The sequence below is a fragment of the Chlamydotis macqueenii genome, chromosome 1 (genome assembly GCF_036417535.1).
Source record: "Chlamydotis macqueenii isolate bChlMac1 chromosome 1, bChlMac1.mat, whole genome shotgun sequence".
NCBI lineage: Eukaryota > Metazoa > Chordata > Aves > Otidiformes > Otididae > Chlamydotis > Chlamydotis macqueenii.
The window spans coordinates 146,129,342-146,155,115 of NC_141556.1; the positions used below are offsets into that span (position 1 = coordinate 146,129,342).

At 36.7% G+C, this 25,774-nt stretch overlaps 1 protein-coding gene across 9 annotated transcripts in view; it reads right to left on the reverse strand.

Annotated features, from left to right (window-relative positions):
• Positions 1-25,774, reverse strand: part of REV1 (REV1 DNA directed polymerase) — a 64,325-nt gene that overhangs the window by 34,442 nt on the left and 4,109 nt on the right. For 2 of the 9 annotated variants that reach the window (XM_086769377.1, XM_086769383.1), the window contains 6 exons: positions 15,154-15,220; positions 14,252-14,384; positions 12,275-12,443; positions 5,675-5,824; positions 2,866-3,578; positions 1,082-1,189 (listed from right to left, as the gene is read on the reverse strand). In XM_086769377.1, the coding sequence (XP_086625503.1) occupies positions 1,082-1,189; positions 2,866-3,578; positions 5,675-5,824; positions 12,275-12,443; positions 14,252-14,384; positions 15,154-15,210 (1,330 nt within the window). In that variant the 5' untranslated portion in view covers positions 15,211-15,220. Of the gene's footprint in view, positions 1-1,081; positions 1,190-2,865; positions 3,579-5,674; positions 5,825-12,274; positions 12,444-13,508; positions 13,660-14,251; positions 14,385-15,153; positions 15,221-16,861; positions 16,971-20,998; positions 21,333-22,089; positions 22,135-25,774 lie in introns of those variants that run through there. The other 7 variants (XM_086769353.1, XM_086769372.1, XM_086769388.1 and 4 more) reach the window with 7 other exon arrangements.

Here is a 25,774-nt window from a genome sequence, read left to right on the forward strand (position 1 = left end):
TTCCACTTGTTTAATTAACTGTAGAAAACCAAATCTTGAGTAAACTTTTGACTTTTTAGCAATATCCATACATCCATATTTTTTCTACAGGAAGTTAATTTATGCACAAAAAGTTCTGGCAGACTTCTGTGGAAAAGAAAAAAATATTTGCAGAAAAGTCCTAGGTTCTTTATACTCCAGTAATGGAATTTAAACTTGGTAGGAAATAGTTTTAAAGGCTCAGACATACCAAGAGTATCTTTAACACAGTCACTCCTGCCTTTGAATAGAAGAGAGCAAAGGAATTGTATATACAGCTTACTCTTCCTTCCCAAGACCTATGATAGCTGGGTGTCAGATGGTCAACGCTGCACCAAGTCTTCAGACTTGTGCATCACCAAAGTCCAGTGTTTGCACAGAACAACTAGTATCGCCATTTCTGAATGGCACACTTTTAAAGAAATCCACCAAAACTTGCTAAGGAGCTTCACTAACTCTTCCTATGCCCTAAGGGTGATCACACAACTTGGACTTCTAAATGCGAATGGAATTGTTCATCCTCCAGGTCTTATTATAACTTCATGTGTAAAAGCTTAGACAGAAAAGAGAAGGAGAACCAAATTTTCCTTGAAAAAGATGAATCAGGCAAAGAGACAATTAATTCTCAGCCTTGACCTTTCCACTTTTATAGATAAAAAAAGCTCCTTACATTACTTCAGGAAAATTATTAAGATGTGTGTCCGCCCCCCCCTTTTTTTAAGGGAGCATGACCAAAACCCACTTTTTGTACAGCTAGAATCTGATCTCTGATTTCTAATATGGTAGATTCAAATTTCAGTAAGATTTGTGCAATGTTATAGAGAATGGTTACTCCAGATTTTACTTCTCTCTTCTTACTTTAGGTACTGAAAGGAGACAGCAAAGAGACTTTTGGACTGTGAGAAACTAAGCAGGAATATGAAAAGTTGAATGGTCTGACTATCAAAGATGGCATAAAAAGAGATTAACATGCAGATTAAGTTCATTTTTTAAGTGTGCAAGTTTAGTTCTGTTTTTAAAAGCTTAACTGAGTAAACTGTATGTTGTAGAATTAAATACTGACCTTTGAGATCTGGTCTATTTCGGATAGCCACAGACACAAAGAAGCAATCCATATCCACGTGCATTATACAGCTCTGTGGCTTGGCTGAGCTTGCAACAGACACATTACCTAGTATGAAGATACACCAATAGAAAACTTGAACCCTAATTTATACACTTTGGTACTACTCACAGCAGTCATCAAGGGCTATCATCAAGTTTTTACCACCTTAAATTGTAAAGATTTTTGTTTCTTCTCACCAAGAAGATGCTTACATTTAAAAAATTCTCAGAGAAATGTAAACACTAGACAAACAGCCTAAGCAATGCATCAACTTAGTTTCTATTTTATTTTCTCATAATTAACACCTTCTACCTAACAAGTTCCCCCAACCCAAGGAGATTAATGCACGTTGTGGGAACTGGATCTTAATTTTGCTATGTTAACACTGAATCTGGAACAGAGAACTTTACTGCTTTTTGTTCATCAATCAGAAGACTGTTCCAAAAGATTAAAAAAAAGGTTAGCTGCACTAAGAGCTACCATTAGTTCTTCATGAAACACACCAAAATTAGTTTCAAACCTCCCATGCAACTGTATCTACAGTTGTCATCGCTGTATCCACACTCATGCAAACATTCAGCCAAGATGAGCAAGAGAGTTACAGACGGAAAAATTTACACTACTGAAGCATTAGAAATACTTGTGTCAAGTATTCCAGAAGTTCAAGTCTACATTTCTATGTTACTGACCTACCAGAGGAAGCTATACCTAACAAAAAAAATAAGGACTGACTCATAAAGGGCCTATTAACAAACCAAGTGATCAAGTTAATGCTTAAGAAGCTGCTACTTGTCAGCTGAAACACAGTGATTACCTATTTGAATACTCTAGGCCAAATCAAAGAGAAACTAAGAATATATTAGCTTATGTCATATTTTGATGGAAAAAAACCCCACATTACGGTAGATGGTAACTTAACATGTTTTGTAACTGGGGTGTCTTAGCACAAACACAGAATCAGTGAGTTTATCTAACAATTTTTTTAGGACATGGTAATTTACCGCCAAGTATACTTTCATATGATTACAAGTGAAGATTTTTACAGTACTCTCTCATGGTATAGAGCTAGCTTTTTAACTGAATAAGACTGTAAATGTGAGATTCTAAAGATGTAAAATATTTATACCTGTAACACTTTTCTTCTCATTAATTACATATTTTCACTTTGGCCCTTGATGTAAAGATATAAAACATTTATATTCTGTCACAAGCCAGGTTCAGAAGTATCATGACACTGCTACCCATGTAAACAGACCCAGAGGTATATAAAACTCTTACTAACAACAACAAAAAAAAATTAGATTTTAGTTCACTTCCAAATGTTACACATCTTTTAAATTTTGACACTGAACTATAAGCAGTAAAGTTTCTTCTTTTGCCCTTTTCCCTTTAGATTTTCACATAGCAACTACAGACTTGTGTATTTAGATATATATAGTATTTTTCACCTTGATCAATCCACGTATTTTGGTAAAGTCAGGAATACTATTTCTACAAGGAAGAATTGAATATAGACCAGAGTGTCACATTAAGTCACAGTTTAAGTTAAAAAACTCTAAACAAATAAAACCAAAAGCAGCAGGATCCTTCCATTCTCAGTGCATCAAAGTCACCAAGCTTTTCCAAACAGCTTGACTGTAATGTGAATACTGAATACTAACCTACTTAGTCTCAGTTAGACATTTAATGTGCAAAGATATAAGGCACCTTCTCAACATAAACCTTCTTAAACAAGTATCTACCTGTGTCAGTTTTAAGTGCAGACCTGCCTGCTTTCCATTTTTTTAATTTTTCCCTTCCTGGAAAGACACCACTGTTTTTTCTCTGCAGGCTGTTGACAAACTCTGTCAGTTCACACTTCCATGTTGATATATGATGCAGTCTTGAACGTGAATAAAAGTCAGAAATAAAACTACAATCTGAAGGTTTGGACACAGGTAAGGAAGCTGCCTTGCTAGGAGCAGGTACAGAAGTGCTTTTTGTGCTTGAAGGCCCCTGAACAGTGGAGTGGTGAGCACCATTTATTTTAGCGTTACTGTGCAAAGATGAAGATGAGGATGAATTACTCGTAGTCCTATGTGGATTCCACGAAAAGTCTGTATTTTTGTTGCTCTGCTGCAACTGCTGCGTTGTGCAGTCTCTAAAGTCAACCATGCCTTTTTCAGTCTTCCCCTCCTCCTGCACAGGGCCTGGAGAGAACCTACTCGCAACACTGTTGCCAGAGGGCACCAAGCAATCCTGTGTCTTTAAGGCACTGGTAGAAGTGTGTGTGTGTCCGTTAAAAATGGCAGTGCTGTCTTTGTGAGACTGAATCCCATTTTGTTTCAGTCCAGGAAGGATCTGTTCCAGCTCTGTAAATCCAAAATCGTCACTTTCTTCTTCTTCTTCTTCATTCCAGGTACTTATTCCATTGGGTGTGATCTCATTTTCCATCACATGCTTTTTAATATGATTTCTGAAACAGATACGATTATTTAATACCATATATTCTAGTAAAAAAGACACATTTATAGGTCATTTCAAGTGCTAAGTATTTATCTTCCTCATTGTTACCAGTGTAGTACTACTTGAGTAGTTTTTACATTCTCAAGACAATTATCTCAAACTCTGAGCCATGTCCTCTCAATGTCACAAAATATTGTATTGCTATACAAAGGATTTCACAGATTTGGTGTATTTACATGAGAGTGACGCAAATCATGCTCACATTAGAAAACCTATTACCAAGGCCTTTAATCTGACCAGTAGTCTTCAATTGAATTACAATATTTTTTTTATTTGTTAACAGAACTGTGCTACAATAGACAACATGAATCATGCAGGAATATGGGAATCATCAGGAGCTGTATTTTTATCAAGAGATGTTATTTTCATTATCTAGTTACAAACAAACAAACAAAAAATGAAAGTATATATAGAAAACTTTTTTTTAGATAATTATTTTAGATTAATAAGTTACATTTATTTTATCTTCTCTCAAGGAAAAAAATTCTTCAAGCTCTATAAATCAAACATACTCTTAGCTTTTGACAAAAATCCGAACAAAACTACTTTTCATCTTTTAAGCATATAAACCAAAGTACTCTGCCACAAGCACACTGGCAATTTACCTTTACTCTGACAGTGTAGAGGGAAAGCTTTAATTCAAAAAATTAAATCTGTAAAAAACCCTAAGTGGAATTAAAACCAAAGCCTTCAAGAGTTGTCCATACCCTTGATCTGCTGGAAAAAATACAACCATCACTCCCAACTCCCAAAGCTAGCAATTTAAGTACACAAAAAAAAAGTGGGAAATAATTAGCTATTCAGTATACCAGTGAAACCAGAAAGGCAATTAACTGTGACAACAATTTGGTTAAGATTATCACAATCATAAATTATATTAAACGTCGTATTTTTGAGGAGTTGCATGGTTGAAAGTGGTATATCCAGCAGTACATATTTAGTATCAGTGAACAGGGTAGACTTTTAAACTCATGCTTTTCAGACTAAACTGATATTTTTGGAAATCTGAATATTCCTCTCATTTAAAAAAAATATTAACAATGCAATAAGAGGTGATGGTGACTGTCTTGCTCATTGTTCAAAAAACAGGTAAGAAATATTGCTTAGGATACTCATTTTGTGGCACTGGTTTTATTTTTCCTAAATACAGACAAATCCCACTCATGGTAAAGTCTCCTCAGCATTATGCAGAACTGGATTTTAAATAAATCAGCAGACTGTGCAAGAACACAGATCACTATTACAAACCAGAAAGTACAGTATCCTGTACAGTACCCTTGGCCCTATTTGAGCTGTAGCATTGGACCAGATGACCTCCAGAGGGCTCTTCCAACCTCAACTATTCTGTAATTTTATGATTCTTGCCTCTGAATAACAAAAGTTCTTCTGTAAAAGATCTACAGAACAGTCTGCTCAAGTGCAAGGTTTCCTTCCAAATGCCAATTCCTGGGCCAGTTAAACAGTTTTGCTGGTGCCGTCTGCTCTGTTCCCTTTCTCAAGGTCTTTTAGAATTTTTTATATTGGAATTTTTTAATTGGAATTCTTGAATTTTTTTAATCCATCTTCTCTCTCAAGTGTGACTTAAATCTTGGTGTTAGCATACATAAGGTACGTGGTGACTTTTTTTAAAGCAAGCTAAAGAAAGAACTTAACAATTAGTATGCAATTACATTTGTTCCTAGGCACCTTTAGCAAAAGTAATCAAATCATACCAGCTTTTTGTTTTTGAAATAAAGACCTATTTTTCAGTGTCACCAGTCAGAATCCTTTAATGTACGCCTGTTGCTTCCATACAGATAAGCTACATCCTAGGACTCCTAGGTCACGTTATCAAGTGAAGTGTGGTCCGAAGATTAGAGACAAGGCTTGGAGTAAAGGTAACTGTAGTTCTGTCCTCAGCTGTATATACACCTATACCTTATTTTTGAATTTCAGTGCCTTCCCTCTTATAAAGCTGAAATAAATTTTTAAAATGTGATTTAGTTATAAATGCAAACATTATGGGTGAATGATTAGCATCTGCATTACAAGATCAGAAACACTTACACCCTGTTGAGATCTTTAGCTATATTGCTTGGACCTGGCATGGCATCTTCAGGTTTGCATATGCTATTAAAGTTGAGACCTTTCTGAACACTTGACTGCTTGGTATAAAGCTGATATGGAATGTGCGAGAGGAGACGTCCAGCTTTAATGCTGAAACAAACAAAACAAAAAAAGAACAGGTTACTACTTAAGACATTTTTAAAAAAACTCAACCTTCTATGCTAAAAAATACCTCATGTACAATAAACTATTACTTCAGTTATTACTGAAGTTATAGCTGTTCTGCTATATATACTTGCAGTCCCTTCCACAACCTCTTTCCCACTACTAAGTGGACTGAACTGAAAAGTAATTTGTGACGTGGTGACTGGTACTACAAACAGTATTTGCACAGTTGCGTACATCCATTTATCTTCTTCAGCCACACAAACCCCCAATATTTAATCTCAATTACAAAATAAACAATGCCCAGTCAAAAAAAGCCCGGTGAGTGCTCCAGGTTGTTCTAACTGAACAATGCTGCCTGAGCTCTTTAACTCCAAACAATGGAAATGCATGTGTTACAAGTAAATTTGGGTAGAACTTCAAGGAGGCCAGCTAGGATGTGGTTCACTATTAAAGAGGACCTACCTTTTCCATTCAAAAAGGATAATTACCCCTTCTTGTGAGAAAATTCACTGATAAAAAGCCAGACAGAAAAATAATTTCTAAAGACTTTCCATAAATATCTACCACAATCATTCCAGTTCTTTTCTTTGTGTTCCACTGTATCTCCCTCTTCTTTTTCTTCTTCCACTGAAACTGCAGTTATGCTTCACTAACTGCTAAATTCCTTAGGGAAGTCATGGACTTTGAAGTGGCATCCTCTCAGAAACACACCACAGCATGATTTCATCTCTCTACCCCAACATCTGTTGCTGTCAGAAGAGACAACAGCCTTCCCAGTCTATACTTCACCTCTTCTTCATATACAACTCTTCATATTGAACACTGGGTCAGAGATGCTGAAACTTGTTACAGCACAGGAACCTCTCCCATATCAAAGAAGCTTAATATTAGCGTTCAGTTTTAAAAATACAATTGGATTCAAACTTTTAAAGATAATTTAGCTCAGTGACAGATACTGTTTTTCTGTTCTTCAACACCTGAAAGCTTCCTCTTGGAGATGTGCTATTTAACTAGCTCAAATGTACTACTGCCAAGGGAGATGGACAGTGGAATAAAAGCCCTCAGGAGCTTTCTCGCTGCAATTAGAGAAGAATATGGTGGGAGATTGCATTTCCCTATTAGATAAATTAAAACTAGTTAGGCATATACATAGAGACCTGGTGAAGTTTCTATGGCAATGGGATAGTAAAAACAGACGGAAAAATAGATCTATCAAATCTTGTTTGATACATGAATATATAGCATTTGTAAAGGAACATAATTTACATTCAATATTGCCAGACAGAGTTAAAAATACACATGGGAGAGCTCCAAAGCTTTCTCATACAGAAACTGGTGATGCAGTAACTAAGCTTTTACAATGCCTGGTTAGACTGTTTCTCGTATCACCACGTGAACGTAGGTGCATAACCACCCAAGTAATATTTCAAAAACATTACTGCAATTTCAAGATGATAAAAATCCACATTTATTTAAGAACTTGCTCATGCTACAATTTTAGATACTGGAAGAGATGCATTACTAGATCAATACACAGTTGGTTTGGTTTTTTTCCAAACTGTATTAAGATGCAGCAATAGGAATCCTATTTCAGATGCACAATTCAGTATCTTTCCCCATACCACACTGCCTGGATCACAGAATTCGTAATCACTAAAAAAAATAGGTTGGAAAGGAATTCTGGAGGTCTCTAGTCCAAATACTGCTCCAAGCAAGGCTATCTTTAAAGTTAGATCAGGTTGCCCAGGGGTGAGTCCACCCAAATTTTGAATATTGCCAAGAGTAGAGATCCCATAGCCTCTCTTGGCACCTGTTCCACTGCTTGTTCTCTTTTTCACTGTGAAAAATCTTTTCCTTATCCTCAAAAGTTTTCTTTGCTGCATCTTGCGACTATTGCCTCTTGTCCTCTTGGTGCGCATCCTTAAGAAAAATCTAGCTCTGTGCTCTCTGTAACCTCCATATAAGTAATGAAAGACAAAAATTAGATCCCCTCCCAGTCTTCTCTCCAAGTAGAACAAAACCAGCTTCCTCAGCCACTCATCACATATCTTCCAGACTCCTATTCATGTTGGTGTTTCTCCTCTGAACTCACTCCAGTTTGTCAGTATCTTTCTTGTACTGAAAAGCCCAAAATCAGATATAAAACTCCAGATGTTGCCTCAGAAGTGCCAAATAGATTGGAAGAATCACTTCCCTTGAACTGCTGGCTATGGTCTTGCTAATGCAACCTGGTATGCTGTCAGGCTTCATCTCTACAAGGGCACAACTGCTGCTCCATGGTCAACTTGTAGTCTACCAGGACCCTCAAGTCCTTCTCTACAAGAGGTTCTAGCCAGTGAGTCCCTAGACTGTCTGCTTGCATGGAATTAATTCTGTCCCATGTGAAGGACTCTGCATTTGACTTCGCTGATTTTCACGAAGTTTCTCTAACCCATTCCTTCAGTTTGTTGAGACTCTCCAGTGTATCAACTGTTCCTTTCTATCTGCTGTCATCCACAAACTCGTGAACGTACCTTCTATGGCATTACTGATGTCCACATTGTTAACAAAGACATTAAACTGCATCTGTCCCAGTAGTGACCCTTCAGCAATGACACTTGTAGCCATTTGCTACTTCAACTCTGAACTGTTGACCATTATTGTCTGAGCCAGGCAGCTGAGCCAGTTCTTCACCAGGCTAACAGCCCACTCTCCAATCCATATCTCCCCAATTTGATTAAAGGAACACAACGGAGGACTGAGTCAAAAGCCCTACTGTAGTCAAAGAAAATTTTATCTACTGCTCTCCCATCATCCAGTCATCTCACCATAGCAGATAACCAGGCTGGTCAGGCATGATTTGCCACCCTAGGTTTAATTTCCAGGAAAGTATCTTCCATAGCCTTCAGTGAGTGTGGTGAAGCTGATCACAGTGCAGTTCCCTGGATTCTTCAACTTTCCCTTTCTGACGGCAGGCATGACATCTGCCTTTTATTTAGTCTTCTGGAAAATCTCACCTGATTGCCACAGATTTTCAAATATGACAGAGAGTAGTGTAGCAGTGATATCAGCCAGATTCTTAGCTCCCTTGGACGTGTTCCATCCAGTACTGTAGAGTTGTACATGTCATGTTTCCTCAAGAGAACTGTAATTTACACTTCTTATACCTTTCATAGCATTTTTTTTCTCCAAACTCTGCCACTAGGCACACAGGCCTTCAAGGTATGAAAGTAGACTTTGCCACTAAACACTGTAGAAAAGGCAGTATTGAGTACCTCATCTTTATAGAAATCTTTTGTCATGAGCTTGCCTCACCATTCAACAGCAGGCCTGCACCATTTGCTTCCATTATAGCCATAAAAGCTATCTCCTTCCCCTTCAGCCTTTCCTAGTTTCCAAAAAAATGTACTGTGTTAAAGTAACAGGGCACTTCTTCTGAAAGCGGTACTGCTTTAAGACTAGTAGCTTTTATTTATTCAAATATTTTGCATTCTGAATCCTCATCAGAAAAAGAAAATTAAATGCAATGTACCAGACTAATTTTTTGTTTTCCTGGGGAAAATATTTTAAATTATTTCCTTCACATTTGTGTTAGATTAACATAGATCTTAAAAAAAACCCCAAAAATTCACTTAATCTGAAAATCAAAATAAGGAAACCACAAATTCTACTGGTAGCTCATTTTAATGGTTAGTTATCCTAGAAGCCTGAGAAGTTATTTTATTATAAATGTCAAAGAATGTTTGTTCAAAGAATATTCAAATTTGAAAGGTGAGCTCTCAGATCACCTTAATTTGGCTTCCATTGGACATTGCACAACTTTTCCAAGCTACATAACTGTGTCATGTATTTTTCAAATAAAGGAAGAAAGATTTAGAAAGGAGGTCTGCTTGCAAGTCTCTTCCTTCATTTGCTGCAGAAATGGAGAGGTAGCAAAAACACGCAACAAGGGGAGTGCACAAAGAATTATTTTCTTACAATGAGGGTGGTGAAACACTGGAACAGGTTGCCCAGAGAGGTGGTGGAGGCCCCATCCCTGGAATCGTTCAAGGCCAGGCTGGATGAGGCTCTGAGCAACCTGATCTGGTTGGGGATGTCCCTGCTCCTTGCAGGGGGGTTGGACTAGATGGCCTTTAAAGGTCCCTTCCAACCCAAACTATTCCGTGATTCTATGATTTTGTCACTAAAGCAACCACATATTACTCTGCAATACTGGATTTTGCAACTACTGTTACCATAGGATGTGATGTTAATTAAACCAAAATTCTAGAGCTACTTGCATTTAACAACAGGTTTATGAGAGTCTGACTTTACAGTTCAGAATATGCAAAGCTTTTAAGGCAGTAATAAACTTCAACATATGCCTTATCATCCTTGTATAAGTAACTCTGAAAAGCCTTATCTATAAGTTCACATGGCATATTCCAAATTTTTGGTGTTTTACCTCAATGTCTTTTTGGTGACTCTCAAACAAAAAATAATAGCCATTGTAATAAGTGACGTAGTAAGTTCATTAATCTTTGGAAAGTAGACAGATGCTACAGTGATAAGCACCAATAAAAGATAGGAATTAATTATTCATTCCATTTTCAGCAAAGAATTTGAGTCACATGCAGTAAGTAAGGAACAGTTACACAGACAAGAAGCAAAAAACTAAGACATTAAATTAGCAATTTGCAACCTGAATTCAGTCTTTTCTGTGAAGAGCACGTGGAAGGTACTAAAGCGAAAAAAAGATGGCATATGATAATGCAATTAAGGACTAGATCATAATGTGTACACACAAAGAAATAAATCAAAGCTTCACAGACCACTGACCTTTTCATTTTGCAACCTTCAATAATAAGACTGAAGTTTTAAGAACACTGCTTTAGCAGCACTTTGTGACAGTAACATTTGAGGGTCGATGCTTAATAAAACTAAAAAAAAAAAAAAGTATAAACCCATCATATTGCACTAATATGTGCACATGAATATTCAACAAATCTGCAACCTCTAGATCCACTGTACTGATTTTCACCAGCTGATCTACTGAGGAGAACATAATTTGGTATTCCATACACAGAGATGGAGTATTTAACCAATGAGTGTTCTTCAATACTATTGAGAGGAAGGGAAAAAATGAGGGCTTGTTGTGAAATTAGCTTTTATTCTAAATTCTGACACAAACCCTCTTCTACTGAGACAGTGAGTTCACTGTCTCCTTTTGCCCAAGCCCACATATCTGTCTATACTCAGTTCTTCTGACTTATTCTACAGTACAACCTTCCAGAACCAGGAGATGCAGAACCTGAACACAAGACATTATAAGGAAAATTTTAGGGGATTTCATACATACATTGGATTCCAGCAAGTCTCTACTGAATGTATACAAATTGATTTTTCTAACTTGGTTAAAATCATAATGAGCTTTAATGGCATCAATGAAAACAGCCACATCTTTCAAATAAACACACTTATCACCAGTTTTCCAAGTCTTTAAATTCACAGGTGAGGCCCTAAAACTGTTTAAAAAAATGTACTTAAAGTATTTTTCAAACCGATGAACCTAGCATTTCTGACTAGAGTTTAAAAAAATTACCTTGAAGATACACTATATGAAACAGCTGACTCGAAAGGACTGAAAATCAGCAAACTGAAAACCAGGAACTGCAAACAGGATTTTACAAGTATGTATGCAGAACAGTTCCTTGCCTGTTTCTGATGGTCATCTAGTAAAGAGGCTAGATAAGAACAGCATGACACTGACAGAATGATTTTCAGAACATATTCTTGCCTGTTCTGTTTCCCATGGGTTCCTCAGATGGAAGAAGACAGATGTGAGCCAGATTACCTGCTCTGCGCCTGGCTATCATCTTTTTCAAAGACCTGAGGACAACTTCAGTTGATCCTATATATTCCAGTGCATGGAGGAACCAAAGAACATAAATTCTTTGTAAATAAAACTTCTGGTGCCTTGCTGTTTTTTTTTTTCTTCTCATTTTGTTTTTATTTTTATTTTTGTATTTTATTTTTATAAATGTTTGGATGGATTAATTTATATTTCATGAAAATGCTTTCTAATTTACATTATTTCTTTACAGATGAAACAAAACTTACACAACGCACAAGGCAAGAGGTTAAAAACCAATCACTTAGTATTTATTTAAACATACTGAGATGAAGGTTGCTCAATTGACTGGATATTAAATGGAATCAACAGAATAATGTTCAGTTTCCTGGTAAGTCTGTGACTTTCTGAATGTTCTCAGTGAAGTTTCTTATGGAACAATCACTAAGAAGCATATCTTCAATGTAACAGTGGTATTTTTCTCAGCTCTTGCAAGGATAGGTTTATTTTAAACTAAAAAAAAAAACAAACAATGCAATCTTCCATAATGCTCTTTTTCCAGATTTTTCTTCTTTTTTTTTTCGAAAAGGAGAAATGTCCAAAAGCAGTAGATTTAAACTTACCTTTCCATGATCCACTCTGGCCGAACTACTTTTTCTCCTTTCAATTCTTTTATTTTGGCATTTGGAAGATTCGTGGCAATGATGTGAGTTGTTTTTGATCTGGAATAATACACATGGTATTGGCCTCCATGCAACATCATTAGCCGTCTTAATTCATCAGCTGAGGGATCTATAAAATTAAAACCAGAAATATTCCTGCTTGCGTCAGCAAAAACAGTAAGAAAAACAACTTTAATTGAGAAATATGATGCCACGGTCAAAAAGAGTGCAAACCATTGTTTTTCTCCTGAAAAACCTTAGAAGTTCTTCAAAGAACAAATCAGAAAAGCATTTCTGAAGAAATGCAGAAAACTGTGTTTCTGAAGAGACTGATTCAAAATGTAAACTCTCTACTTGCTATAGAGGATCTTTCCACAACATGTATGGTGGAGGAGGGGAAAAATACTCAAGTAGCTTTATTGCTAAACTACATTCTTCTTGTATGTACACAAAGCATCTGTTGTGTTATCAACATAACACAAAATCAAGTATTAGATTAACTCACTTATCTTTTCACGAGAGTTTGGGAAAGTAGTTCATACCCAGAAGTAATACAAAAGAATTCCTATCAAAAAAGTTTAGCAACAGCACAGAACTCCTACTACACAGTTTCTGATTTACTGAAGCAGTTAACTCACTCTTTCTTTACCAGGTTATTCTTGAATTGTTACAGGGAACAGAGAATACCTTAAAAACTAACATCTCTTCTTAACCCCTCAATCACATTAAAAAGAATACTTCTTTTGCAAGCAGAGGTGGGGAAAAAAAAAAAAAGAAGAATTCTAGCTTTTGGGAAACCTTTGCAGTGGTGCCACACTGGCACGAAAAGATGTGGGTCAGCACAAATAGAATGTTTTGAATAGTAAATGTGGCCTAAGATACTTAAAAAAAAAAAAGGTTATCAATACAGGAAGGAAGAATTTTTTTTTTTTTAAAAATACAGTTACAATTCCTTCCAGTGGCCTACTGTTAACTCTCAAAATATTTCTAACATTTGATTATACCCATACCTTTTAACTTAAAATAGCACACATTTTCTCCAAGTGTTATCTTTCCTACTCCAGCCTTTTGGACAACCATCTTGTAGAGTTCTATTTAGGAACCTTGAAGACTATGCAAATGCTAAGATTTTCACTGAAGAAGCTGCCTGTATTAAATAACTGATTCGGACGTATTAATAGTGTAACATGCCCACCTCAACCTTTTTCAGTCCGTTTCAGTCCTGTGCTCAAACAAGCACTGCTCCGTATCATAGAAGCTGTATGCATCAGTTATGTAACAGTCACAACATTCCTGGCATAAGTCCCTGAAAAAGGCTTCTGGGAAGTTTCAAAAAGGATATTAAGCTGCTTTACAGAACCCAGGAGAAATATGAATGTAAGTATGGTAGATTAAAAATCTTACTCCAGTTAATACACACTATCAGTTCATCATAGACAATGCATATGTACCTTACCTCTTATTCCTCCTTAATTAATTGGTTTGCTGTCTCATGCATTATGCCACTCTGAGCAAGAAAGCCCCAACATATCCACCCAAACGTAAATTTAATGCATGTACTCCAAGTCCAATGCAACCATCAATAGTATGGAAAATTACAAATTTAATATATGTAGGAATATGGAGGAAGTTAAAAGGTTTCATTTCAAACAACAAGATTGCAGAAAGATAGAAAAATTTACTCCTATTTCTATCAGTGGCTATTAATGTAAATGATTTAGTAAAGCAACATTTATATTCAGAACCTAAATCCGATTTTATAGTGAAAACCTTAACCATGAAATACAAAGGAACATAATACACAAAGCATATACGTAAATTGTTACATATTTACTTAGCTGCAAACTCATGTCTTTTACAGTTCTTTACTCCACTTAGGATTGTAAACAGACACTTGAACAAAACAGAACAGTTCCTTAAAAAAAATAAAAGCTTCACCTGTAAAGCCATTGACATAGATGGCAACTCCACTAAAGATACTTGATGAATTTCCGTCCCTCTGGTGCTCTATGGTTGAATCCGACTGGAATTGATCCTCCAATTTCTTAACCTTTGCCGACATGTACCCGCCCTAGTTTTTAAGTTAAAACAAAACAAAACCCATGATGCTGGTCTTATTTTTAATGTTTACAGACAGAAACTGGTCAATTACAAGACAGGAAAGGTAAGCAGCATTCCTTCAAATTCATTTTGGTTGCCATACAAAAGATAAATGTTTTTTTCCAACTGAAAAATACCAAATCCTCCACCTTAAATTCTTACCTACAAGGTAATTGCATCTTGTTACCAACATGGTAGGATTTATTTCATACTTCTTTTATCTTATTCTATAGGAAAAAGATTCTATCTATAGAAAAATTCTTATAGGATAAAAAGAAAGAAGAAAAAAGAAATAAGGGAATGATGCAACTTTGGATGCTAAAGAAACAACGTAGAAAATATTCATTAAGCTCCATGTATTTTCAGTTCTTAAATATACATGAGACAGCAGTATCATAAATATTTATCAAACTAGGTGCCTTATTGTTTGTCCAACTATATAGAATGTGGTGGAGACAACCATAAATAGTTTTAAAATAATTTAGTTTAGTTTTTAAATGGTGATTTAAAGCTATTCAAAGGTCCACATTTATTAACAATGCAATTTACTGGATTATTGTGAACAAAATCACCTGGTGATTTTAAAAATTTCTTTTGAACTTAATGACGCATTTTCAAGTGAGGCAAAAGAGTTTAATTTATAGCATACCTCTAGCACATATAACAAAACTGTAAACTCTTTTTAACCACAGTGTCATTCACCTCTTGGAAAAAAAAATAAAAATATATTTTGAACATACCCATATTCCCCAGCCATCTCCATCAGCAGCCCGTTTCCGCCATCCACCTCGCCTCATACTGAAGCTTCTGCATAGCAAAAAAAAAAATGCTTGATCAATTAGATGTTTAGTAATATCATCAGTGGCATTTCACTATGCAGTACAGGCCATCTACAGATTATCATAAAGATTACATTTTTCAATGGGCTTCACTGAAGTGTATGAGTTACGCAGTTAACCTAGAAATGAAAAATTTCATAAAAACCTAGTTACTCAGTTTTGTAGTAATACATACTGTAGCTCCTGCTACGTATCAAAACCCACACATATGCATTTTGTTCTATTCAGTCAAAATACAAAAAACTCATTACAATGTTCAGTTTCCATTCTGATTTAGTAAATTCTTCCTGTTCATCATACATCTCCTATAAAAAAAGGAGTAATAAAAGGTTCTTAAATACAATTGTTACTGTTCATGCAAAATATTGCCCAAGTTAGGAACAATCTTTTATTTCCTATTTGATATTACCCACATGGTATAGTGGCAGGCAAACACCTCCTGGTACTAGAGATTGGATTAATTTCACCAATGGATTTACAGCTAATCATAAAAGGTCCAAACTCTTGTTGCTCCAATGCAATACATCACATTTAAAAAAAAAAAAAAAAAAAAAAAAAAAAGGCCATCTTATGGTCAATGAAAAGCCAGTTGTTTAAATGACCTAGTATGATCTATAGCTAGGTTTGTGATTTGTTTCTGTGGGGTATTTGTTTGTGTTGCTTATATAAAGAAATATATCCAACCAGCCAAATGGCAGTTTTCCTTTATGCAAGACACTTTTCCCTGGACCATGAGCTGTACACAGCAGTGTCCCCAGATGAGCTATTAGTTGGCTAGAACAGAACTGATGGAGAGAAAAACAAACATTTTGGACTGTGGCCAACTGTTCACTGTACCCAAGTGATTCACATTAACTATAGCTGTTGTAACACTGATTTTAAAATATTGATTAATGATGTAGTAAGATCCTGAGGTCACTGCCTACTATTACGTGCCTGACCTTCTACTCTAACCAGTTCCCTAAATTAAAAACATTGTTTTGTCTTCTAAGGCTATCAGCTCCTATGACTGTGAGGACAGGACTCTGAAACTAAAAGGAAGAAGATTTAAGCCAGTCACTTTTATTTTATTAAATATTTAATTTTTATTCCTTTATCCTTCATAAAAAAATGCACAAAACTACAGTTAATACAAAAAAGGAAGTAAACTGGTTTTTTTTTCATCCTTGTCTGCTTTTGAGAAGACACCTATTCTCTGGACTATCCACAACATCATCCAGTAACAGAGCGCAGAAGCTTCATTCACTCTCCACCCTACCAGAAAGACATAGAGCTCTGGTTGGATATAACAATACATTTTGGTAATTTTCCTAATCAGGCCTTCTACTGCATTGTTCAGGAGACTGCCGCATTTATCACACTAAAATTTTGTTTCCTCTGAACGTGGCTGAAAGTTGAATTCTAGCTTTTGCCTCTTAAATCCCTTTTGTTCTAGAGCTACCAAGCAGGCATACTCCGAAATTCAGTTAAACCACTCTGGATTGCAGGCAAGTTCAATTGCAGAACAAGATACAGCTGCAAGAAAGTTTTCGAAAGTATAATTTTCATGGAATACTGCAAATATGCCAAATCAGGCAACTAGAATTATAGTCAAAGCAGGTATAACTACCTTGAAAAGACAAGCTTCAGTTGTAAGTTTCAGGACCTCTGCAAACACAAGAAGATCATAATGCACTTGGTTCTATTCTTCTTATAGTTGCTGTAATTTGATACATAACCTACAGAGGTGTATATAATTATGAAGATTAATCACAGGTCAAGGAGATGAGCTCTACACCAACAACCAAAACAAAGCAACCCCTCTTCAGTAAGTTGTATTTTCTCTCTAGGTACCTGCGTTTCTTACCCAGAGACCATATCCAAGACATTGAGCTTTCAGAAATTAATTTTTAGTGGTTTGGTTTATATCTAATAGACACCACAGAACTCTTAGGGAGCAGTAAAAAAAATGAGAGGAGATGATCTAGATGACCACATGAAGTACAAAATTGACTTTTTTCCTGTAGGGGACACTACATACTGGAAATGGCTAGATTATTTCTTTCATATGGAAAATTTGTACTTTTCCATCAGCTGAAGTCAACTGTAATTCAAACTTATCACTTCTGGCTAACAAGTTATTGGAGAAAATAGAAAAGTTTAAGTTCAAGAAAAAAACTCATGAAAATGAATTGTCATGAAAATGTCATCTAGTGTTTTTACATACTACAGGTATCAGTCTATGAGCTCATAGGAGACACTAGAATTTTAACTGTTGATTATCCCTTCTCCTTCTTAATAAAAGATTACAAAGTCTTAAAGGGTGGCTACAAAAAGGACAGAGGCTCTCTCTTCACAAGAAGCTACAGGGAGAGGACAAGAGGCAACAGTATGGACCTGCTGGAGTGAGTACAGAGAAGGGCCATGGGGGTGATCGGAGGGCTGGAGCACCTTTCTTATGAGGATAGGCTGAGAGTTGGGGCTGTTCAGCCTGGTGAACAGAAGGCTCCAGGGAGACCTTATAGCAGCCTTCCAGTACCTAACGGGGGCTTATAAGAAAGCTGGAGAGGGACTTTTGACAAGGGCATGTAGTGATAGGACAAGGCGTAATGGCCTTGAACTGGAAGAGGGTATATTTAAATTAGATATAAGGAGGAAATTCTTTACTGTAAGGATGGTGAGGCACTGGAACAGGTTGCCTAGAGAAGCTGTGGATACCCCATCCCTAGAAGTGTTCAAGGCCAGGCTGGACGGGGCTTTCCGCAACCTGGTTTAGTGGAAGGTGTCCCCACCCATGGCAGGGTGGTTGGAACTAGAAAATCTTTAAGGTGCCTTCCAACTCAAATCATTCTATGATTCTATGATAAATTGCACCAAGAGAAGTTTCATCTTGATATAAGAAAGAAATTTTTTTACAGTGAGAACAAAAATCACTGGAACAACCTCCCCAGGGACACGGTAGAGTCCTCATCACTGGAGGTTTTCAAGCTGCTAGAGGGTGCTAGATAATCTCATCTAGGCTTCCCTACCCATGAAAGGCTGGATGCGACAGTCTTTCATGGTCCCTTCCTATCTGGGCTATTCTATGATTCTGAGTCTATTACAAAGAAAATCTCATACAAAAAGAAACTCTTACTCCGAAAAAGAAATCAAAGAACCTTCAAGACTGTATTAAATACACACTGTAAGTCACCACAACATTAGTCTAACAAAGATGTTCTTTATTCCAGTCATCAAGTTCTTGAGAAGATAGGGTTTGATAGGTAGTTACTCCAACCCCTATATAGACAACCTCTTGCTTAAACTAAAATATCTAATGCCTGATAAACTGAAGAACTGCCTTCATGAGGGTAAGCTTTTCTGAAACCTTGAAACACATTAAGTTTTTATCCAGGACACTGAGAGGTAAGGAAGAAAGTTCTGTAGTCTAAAAGCTATTAGATCAGAACACCACAACCAGTGGGACCAATCAAAATCAGAATCATGGGTATGTGCCTAGTTTAATTAAAACTAGAAATCAGGAAAACAAAACTACTTTAGGTTAGTGTGTTAAAAACACGACATACCAACTGCTCAAAAATTGTCTTCCTAGAGCCTGCAAAACTAGAAAAGCTAGGCTGTAATGCCTACTTAAAACATCTGATAATGATTTACCATTTCATTGGCAGATGTGATTTTTCACTCAACCAGTCCACTTAAACACACAAGTTAGGAACATGGTGCTTCAGTGATTACTAGATGCCTCTGGCTCAAGTCTTGAGAGTTGTGGATTATTTCCTTAATGCTGATATGAAAACACGGTAGACTAATTTCTCCCTTTGTAGTTCCAGGAACTGAATGATGAACCAAGGTTTCTGGACTAAGGAGAATCCCCACTGCTAAAGACTTGTGCTTACAGTGCAAATTTTTCCTTGAGAATGAAGATTACCTCTACTGCTGACTTGCTGAAACCTAAGGAGCAAATGAGTGTGAAAGACATCTTGCACGGGATATATTAAATCAGAGGAAAACTTAAGCAAGATTTGAAACATGCTCACTGGTTCATGAAGTAAGAAATGTAAGGATGATACAATGTTCCCTCTATAGGAATCATGATGAAGGGATGAGTAACAGAAATGCTTTGCAAAGAACCTTTGAAGTGGGAATAGGGATCAAGTCAAGGGACTTAAACACCCATCACAAACAGGCCAACTTCAGATAAGAGTTCATCTTTCTTGTGATTATATTATCTAATTCGCTTCAGAACAGTTTTATCTGTTTTCACAAATTCAAGAGCACAAATGCACAGTGACTTAGTGAAAGTGAACCACCACAGTTACCAGTTTTCAGAGTATCTCTAGAGCCTGACGGATAAGCTATAAAGTGACCCTTTGCTGAGAGAAAAGCTTTTTAAATAAAATGGAAATGTTAATATTGTGGACCTTTGAGCCAAAAGAAATCTTCAGGAAAAAAAAAATCCCAACAAACTCTGAAATTGTACAAAAGCCTGTAAATGTAGAAATAGTACTCCCAGGAATAGAATCCAAGTTTTCAGTGCAAGAGAAACAATCTTTCAAGGAAAAAAAAACCACAAAAGTCACCTTAAGAACTCCTGTGGTCAAAATCAACATAACTAGGGCCTGCATCTCTTTCTAGACTACAAACAAATGGTAAAATCTTAACATTCTGCAAAATAGGTTTCTTTAGCTAAAATTCAAATTTCTATCATTCTTCAAATTTGACACGGAAAAACTGAAGCCATAAGAGAAACTTAAGAGTTTGGTTGCTTTGTACATAACTGGTGGCTCAGAAATACTCGATACAGCTCACTAGCAAAAGATACGTAACATCCCTTTGCGCACTGCTTCATAGGCCTAGCATGCTTTCCAATTCACTACCACTTAATCCTATTATTAAAGGCTGTTAATCAAAGCCTACAGATCAGGTAATGGAATGAAATGTTAAGTCTACATTTTATGAATTCTATAAACGTGTCTGTGTGTACAGAAGAGTTGCACAGCAACTGTGAGATTGCAGACCACAAAACAAGGAATGCAGATGTGAATGCTGATGTTAATATTTATTATAATCTCATCTGTAGCACACACAGCCTGATGCACGAAAGTTATTTCTTTAAAATACTTTAAATTCAGGGTGGTGTGATCGTAAGACAAGTGACTTTCCATTATCTCAGGCAATTAGGATAACACAGATAACTGACAAACCAAGACCAAAACCACAGGTATTATGGGGAAAAATGCTTGGGAGCACAGAATAGATCTCAATGACTCTATAAGAAGTGAACATGGATCCTCATGGGCTTCTTAATTCCAGGTCAGTACTAGTCCTGCCCAAACCTGAGTTGTCTCTGCCACACTCTTCAACATTCCCTCTTCCAGGTATATGGTGCAGAGACACTTCTGCCGCCTCCTGAAGTAGCCAACTTGAACCTGGCAGAATATACTCTTTATGGCTCTACACTACAGGAAAGCATATGAACTACTTCCAAAGACAAAATGAAGCTGCACTGTGATTCAACAAATAACCTTGCCAAACTTGTGTCTAAATACATGGCACAAGAAACTTCTAATGAAGATAATCCACTTTCAGGTAACTGAAAGCTGAATGAAATGATAACACATTGTAACAACTATTTTGCATTTCTGACCAGAGTGAACATCCTGTCAATGCCCTCCAACACAAAAGAACTTGATTTAATTAACATCTTCAAACACCACAAGCCTTACTCTTGAAGGTGTAATTTTACTGCTAACGGAAGTATGGATACCTCAGGCCCCTGCTAATGAATATCAGAATCTTTTGCTTGAACTGTAGATTGAATCCATCCCGGCTCAGTGGGGCTTAAGAGTTGTTTCCATCAAGCGGGTATTTTGTGGCCTGTTTGAGTTTCGTGCATCTACATTCCAGCTCCCACATCAAATTTGCCACTCTACTTGGCACTAGGGTGCAAGCTCTTTGAGGAAAGAACTGTCTTACGCGTTTACACATTTCTCAGCACAAGAGTCCTATCCTTGGCCGAGTCTTCTGGAAAAGAGCTGCTGCTACAGGGTCTAAGATTCTTTTCTACCACGTATTGAGAAGTTCAGAATTCAGCAAAAGAACTGAAAAATAAAAAAGATCATTCAAAAGTTTAAGATAATGTATTTTAAAATCCCCACAATTTTAGACACTTCAGAGTTAACACTACTGTTCCACATTAAAATAAACTAATTAGTATGTTGCAAAGCAATTGAATTTTATTCTAGGTGGGAAATAAACTCTCAGGGTGAAGTTTCATAAGATGGTTGAATCAACTTGATGGCTGATTGCCACCAAAAGGGATGGTTCTGCTCTTCAACCTCTGCTGGCCTAACAGGCTTTATTCCTTCTTCTCAACCCCTACACTACCTCCAAACTCACATGACCCCTATGTTCATACTGGTGGTATGTGCAATTCAGCTCACTAAGTCAATAGAAAATTGACATAATTTTGCAGGTTAGTTTCCTGACACTTCAGCAAGCTAAACTGACTCACAAAAGCATCAGACAAAGCCAAAGTAGACAGGCCAGAAAAGAGGAATGGGTGGGACCATTCCCTTCATTGCCAGTGGGATCTTAATAGTATCTTAGCCATTTCTAGTAATTGATTTTTAGGGTCATGGCTATAACCAACTAACTGTAGTGTCAATGTGGATATGGGCTTGCAATGAGCTAGCTACTCTTCATTAACTAGCACCGCTTATGTTTTTTCCAAGCAATTAACAAGAGGGGTAGGCTACCTCACCTTTTCTACAGGGTAAGAGCTTTCAAAGAAAGTTACAATCAAACAGCTCCCCATCTTAGGCCACATATGCCCATACGATAATCACTTCTACCTACCAGCACCTAGATGTCAGGGTCAACCAGCAAGTTCTGTTTTGCAGTTCAACCTTGAATTATATCTTAAAGCAACAGAAATTAAATTAGCTGAAGGACACTTGAAAAATATCTGTCCCCAAAATATCCTGTGAGTAAACCTAAGAGTATAAATTAGGAAAGAACAATCATTAAAATCTTGGGCAAATTAAATACTAAGACACAGAACTATTAGTGAGTATAGTATTCTTCTAAAATACAAGCAACCATGGCATTTGCTAGAAAGGTGGAATATCGTACAACCCACATAAAGCATGGAAAAGAACAAGTCCTTCAGAATCAACTCTTTATGTGTAGATGGTTATTCTAAAACTGTGTTCCATGCATACTTCCATTTGAGCCTGACTGCAAAGAAATTATACTCTGACCTTCAGTTCAATTACTCCTCCAGAAAAAGACACAAGAACTCTTTGCTAAACTAATCCAAACTGACTATTTTTGTAACTCAAAATGATCTGTATTTCAGATCAGTTTACTTTAACTAAGGACTAAATACTTTACATACAAGTAACAACTAAGAAATACACATTTATTTTGCTGGTGAATCTTCACAATGACCTAAAGCAGCTGTACAGCAGGTAATGGTTTATACGAGAGCTATACAGGACAAAAGTGTTTAGACCTTTTCACAACTGACTTAGAATCCGGACAGACGATTGTTTTAATTGTCACAATTTAAGGAACTGCGAGCACAACGTACAGAAAACACCATCACTGCACAGCCTGCACCAGCATTCAACAATCTTTTTTTCAAGAGGACACTCTTTTTGCTTCTATACATGGCATTTGAGATGTTTATTGAAAAATAGCAAGCAAGATTCAATTTGAGACCAACTGTCAATGTTTCATTCCCCTCTAGGAATAACACTCAGCAGCAGCTACAATCCATTCAGACCTTGTCACAAGTAGTGGTTTAACTTGGTTGAATTTTTCTTCTGCTCACAGAAGACTCTGGTTTCAGTTTCAATACTTCCACACTGTTTGGTAAAACTTCTCCCCCTCCTTCAGAGTTCTTCAGTGATGAGTGGCTCTTCCTCATAATTTTCATTGCTATATTTAACCATGTAGCTCAATTCAGTTTTTAGTTCAAACATCAACTCTTTAATACAACTGTTCTTACTGTCACAATACATTGGCAGCGGACTTCAGCAACTGGCTTCGTTATTTCTCTTCTGCGCATATACATTCTTTTGGGGCTTCCACTCCAGGAGGACTTAGAACACTCACAATCTTCATGTCAGCTTCTAAATATGTAGATGCCAGAATAAAATTCATTAAGTAAAATCAGAATAAGAAGCACAGCTTGTGGAATTAGGACTCTCAATAGCAAAACAGTGAATAGATTGTAAATAATCAAAAGCAAATTATATTTCTCTTTTGGACTTGAGCATCTGAAACAGTAAGCAAGATGAACATATGAGTTTTCTTCCTTCAAGCCTCTATGTTTAGATGTCTGTAGTATTTGAGAATAGAGAACTGTGTGACTTTTCTTTGCAAAGGAAGACTGGGATGTTCATTTCTCTATCTAATAAATCAATATAACTAGTTTAGGAACTTCTTAGTTTGTGCACTCCTCAGTCTGATGTCAATTCAGTCCCACAACTTGCGACTTACACAAGAAGCCCGTGCTGAGGTGTAGGTTAAGCAGTCGGCACATAGCATAAACAAACCATGATCCCTCCTCCCAAATAATGAGTTGCTGCTGCTGAATGATTCAGGCCTTCCTAACACTTCCTAGGCACAACTGAAGGAAGTGTCCTTGTAAAGCTAAAGAAAAACTTAACAAGGCAGGAAAAGCGGTTAAGGGGAGGTATAATTGTTCAAAATAAATAACTGGGAAATTTTCATGAGGTGATCAAAGCAAGGAATCTGGGAATCCTCTGAATTTTTTAACATCCAATTCAGAGAAACTGTGCTGGCAAAAACCTCTGACATACACTATCTTCAGCTTCCTCAGATTCCTCAGACTACAGGCTAGCAGACTGGTGAAATCTTGTCAAAAGGGACTATGTATTTTTTGTTGATTTTATGTATTTGTTTGGATATATGTGTGTGTATATACAGGTGTGTGTTTGTGTGCACATACATGTGCATGTATATACACACAAGAAACTTTATTGCTGACCAACTTGATTGCTTACTACCCAGATGAACCACTTTGGCAACAGAGAATGCCAAATCTTCTCTCTCATCCAACAAACATAACAAGAAGGCACAACTTATTCTCTACAAGTTGGGGTTTTTTTTTTTGTGTGTGTGTGTGTTTTTTTTTTTTAGAGGAAGTGCCCAGGGCAGTTGTGCTTTATGCTCAACTCAATCTTACCAGTGTACACAGAGGCAGGTGCTGATCAAGCCAGGCTTTTGCGGGAGGTGGGGAGGACAAAAGATAAGATATCCAATTTGCAAATCTCAAGTGCTAGCTGATATCAGATACTAAGGAGTACCATCTCTCTACTCACATATGGACAGCATTAAACACATACAGCAGCAAAACTCTAAGAACTCAAGGAACTTCACTAGCAAAAGTATCGATGGCTACAGATTCAGTATTTAACTAGGCAGATTTTTTCTGTTCATGGCAGGTTTTGAATGGCATTGTTTAATGTCAACTGACATTGCATAGTCGGGTTCTCAAATGTTCTTCTGGATTTGCCTTTGAAACTCTCAAAGCTGCAAGACCTTTTCTGAAGTAAAATCTTCACAAGATGTGGCTTCTATGCTTAGCCTTGAAGTTTTAAGTTTCTGCTCAAGTTTTCTACATGTTTCATTAGTCTATGGATACTACTTTTATCATCAACTCCGATCAACAAGACTAGGAGGAATCAGATGAAACTAGTAAGTGGAGAGACCAAAACAAATGCAAATATTTTTTCATCTGTTGCCTAGTTTATTTGTGGATTCTCTGACACGGGACACCAACGATGCTAAAAGTTCATATGGGCTGAACAGATGAATGGAATAAAAAAGCCATTAAATTTGGTTTTCGGTTTTTTTTGGTGTTTTTTTTTTTTTTCAGAACAGGTAACAAAAATACAGGAATGCAGAACATAAAGGCAAAGTATCTCAGTAGGTTTGTTTCTTTACTACTACCTAGGCAAACTTTTGATTTGATCCAATATATTCTCAAGTTTCCTCCTAGATTTAGAGAAAAGTGAAAAGACAGAGTACAATATTTCTATGTTTTCCTGGAAAAATATAGTTCTAAGTTCTTAGGGCAAAACAAAAATGCTCTAATTCTTTAGGATCCCTAAATAAAACTCAAATCTGAATTGCATTCTTGGCCTGAAGTGGTTTTAAGTTGGTATTTTAAGTACCTCTGACATTGAAACAACAGTGTTAAGACTGCTACTCAGTGGAGTCAGATTGATACAAAAAGGCCACAAAGGAAAAAAACACCTACCCCAGGCAAATGTGATGTTTGCAGAACTTGGGTTAAAAATCAACATAGAAATTACGGGAATCATTATGGAGGGGCAACACTTACAACTTCAAATTCCTGATCAGCCAGAAATAAGAACGAAAAGTCATTAACCCTCCTCCCCACCCCCAGTATTGTTTTATAAGAGCATTCTTGGAACTGCTTACAAAATAATGCAATTTCAGCATGGAAATCTAGGAAACAGTGACTGAAAAGCCACTCTTTCCAGTT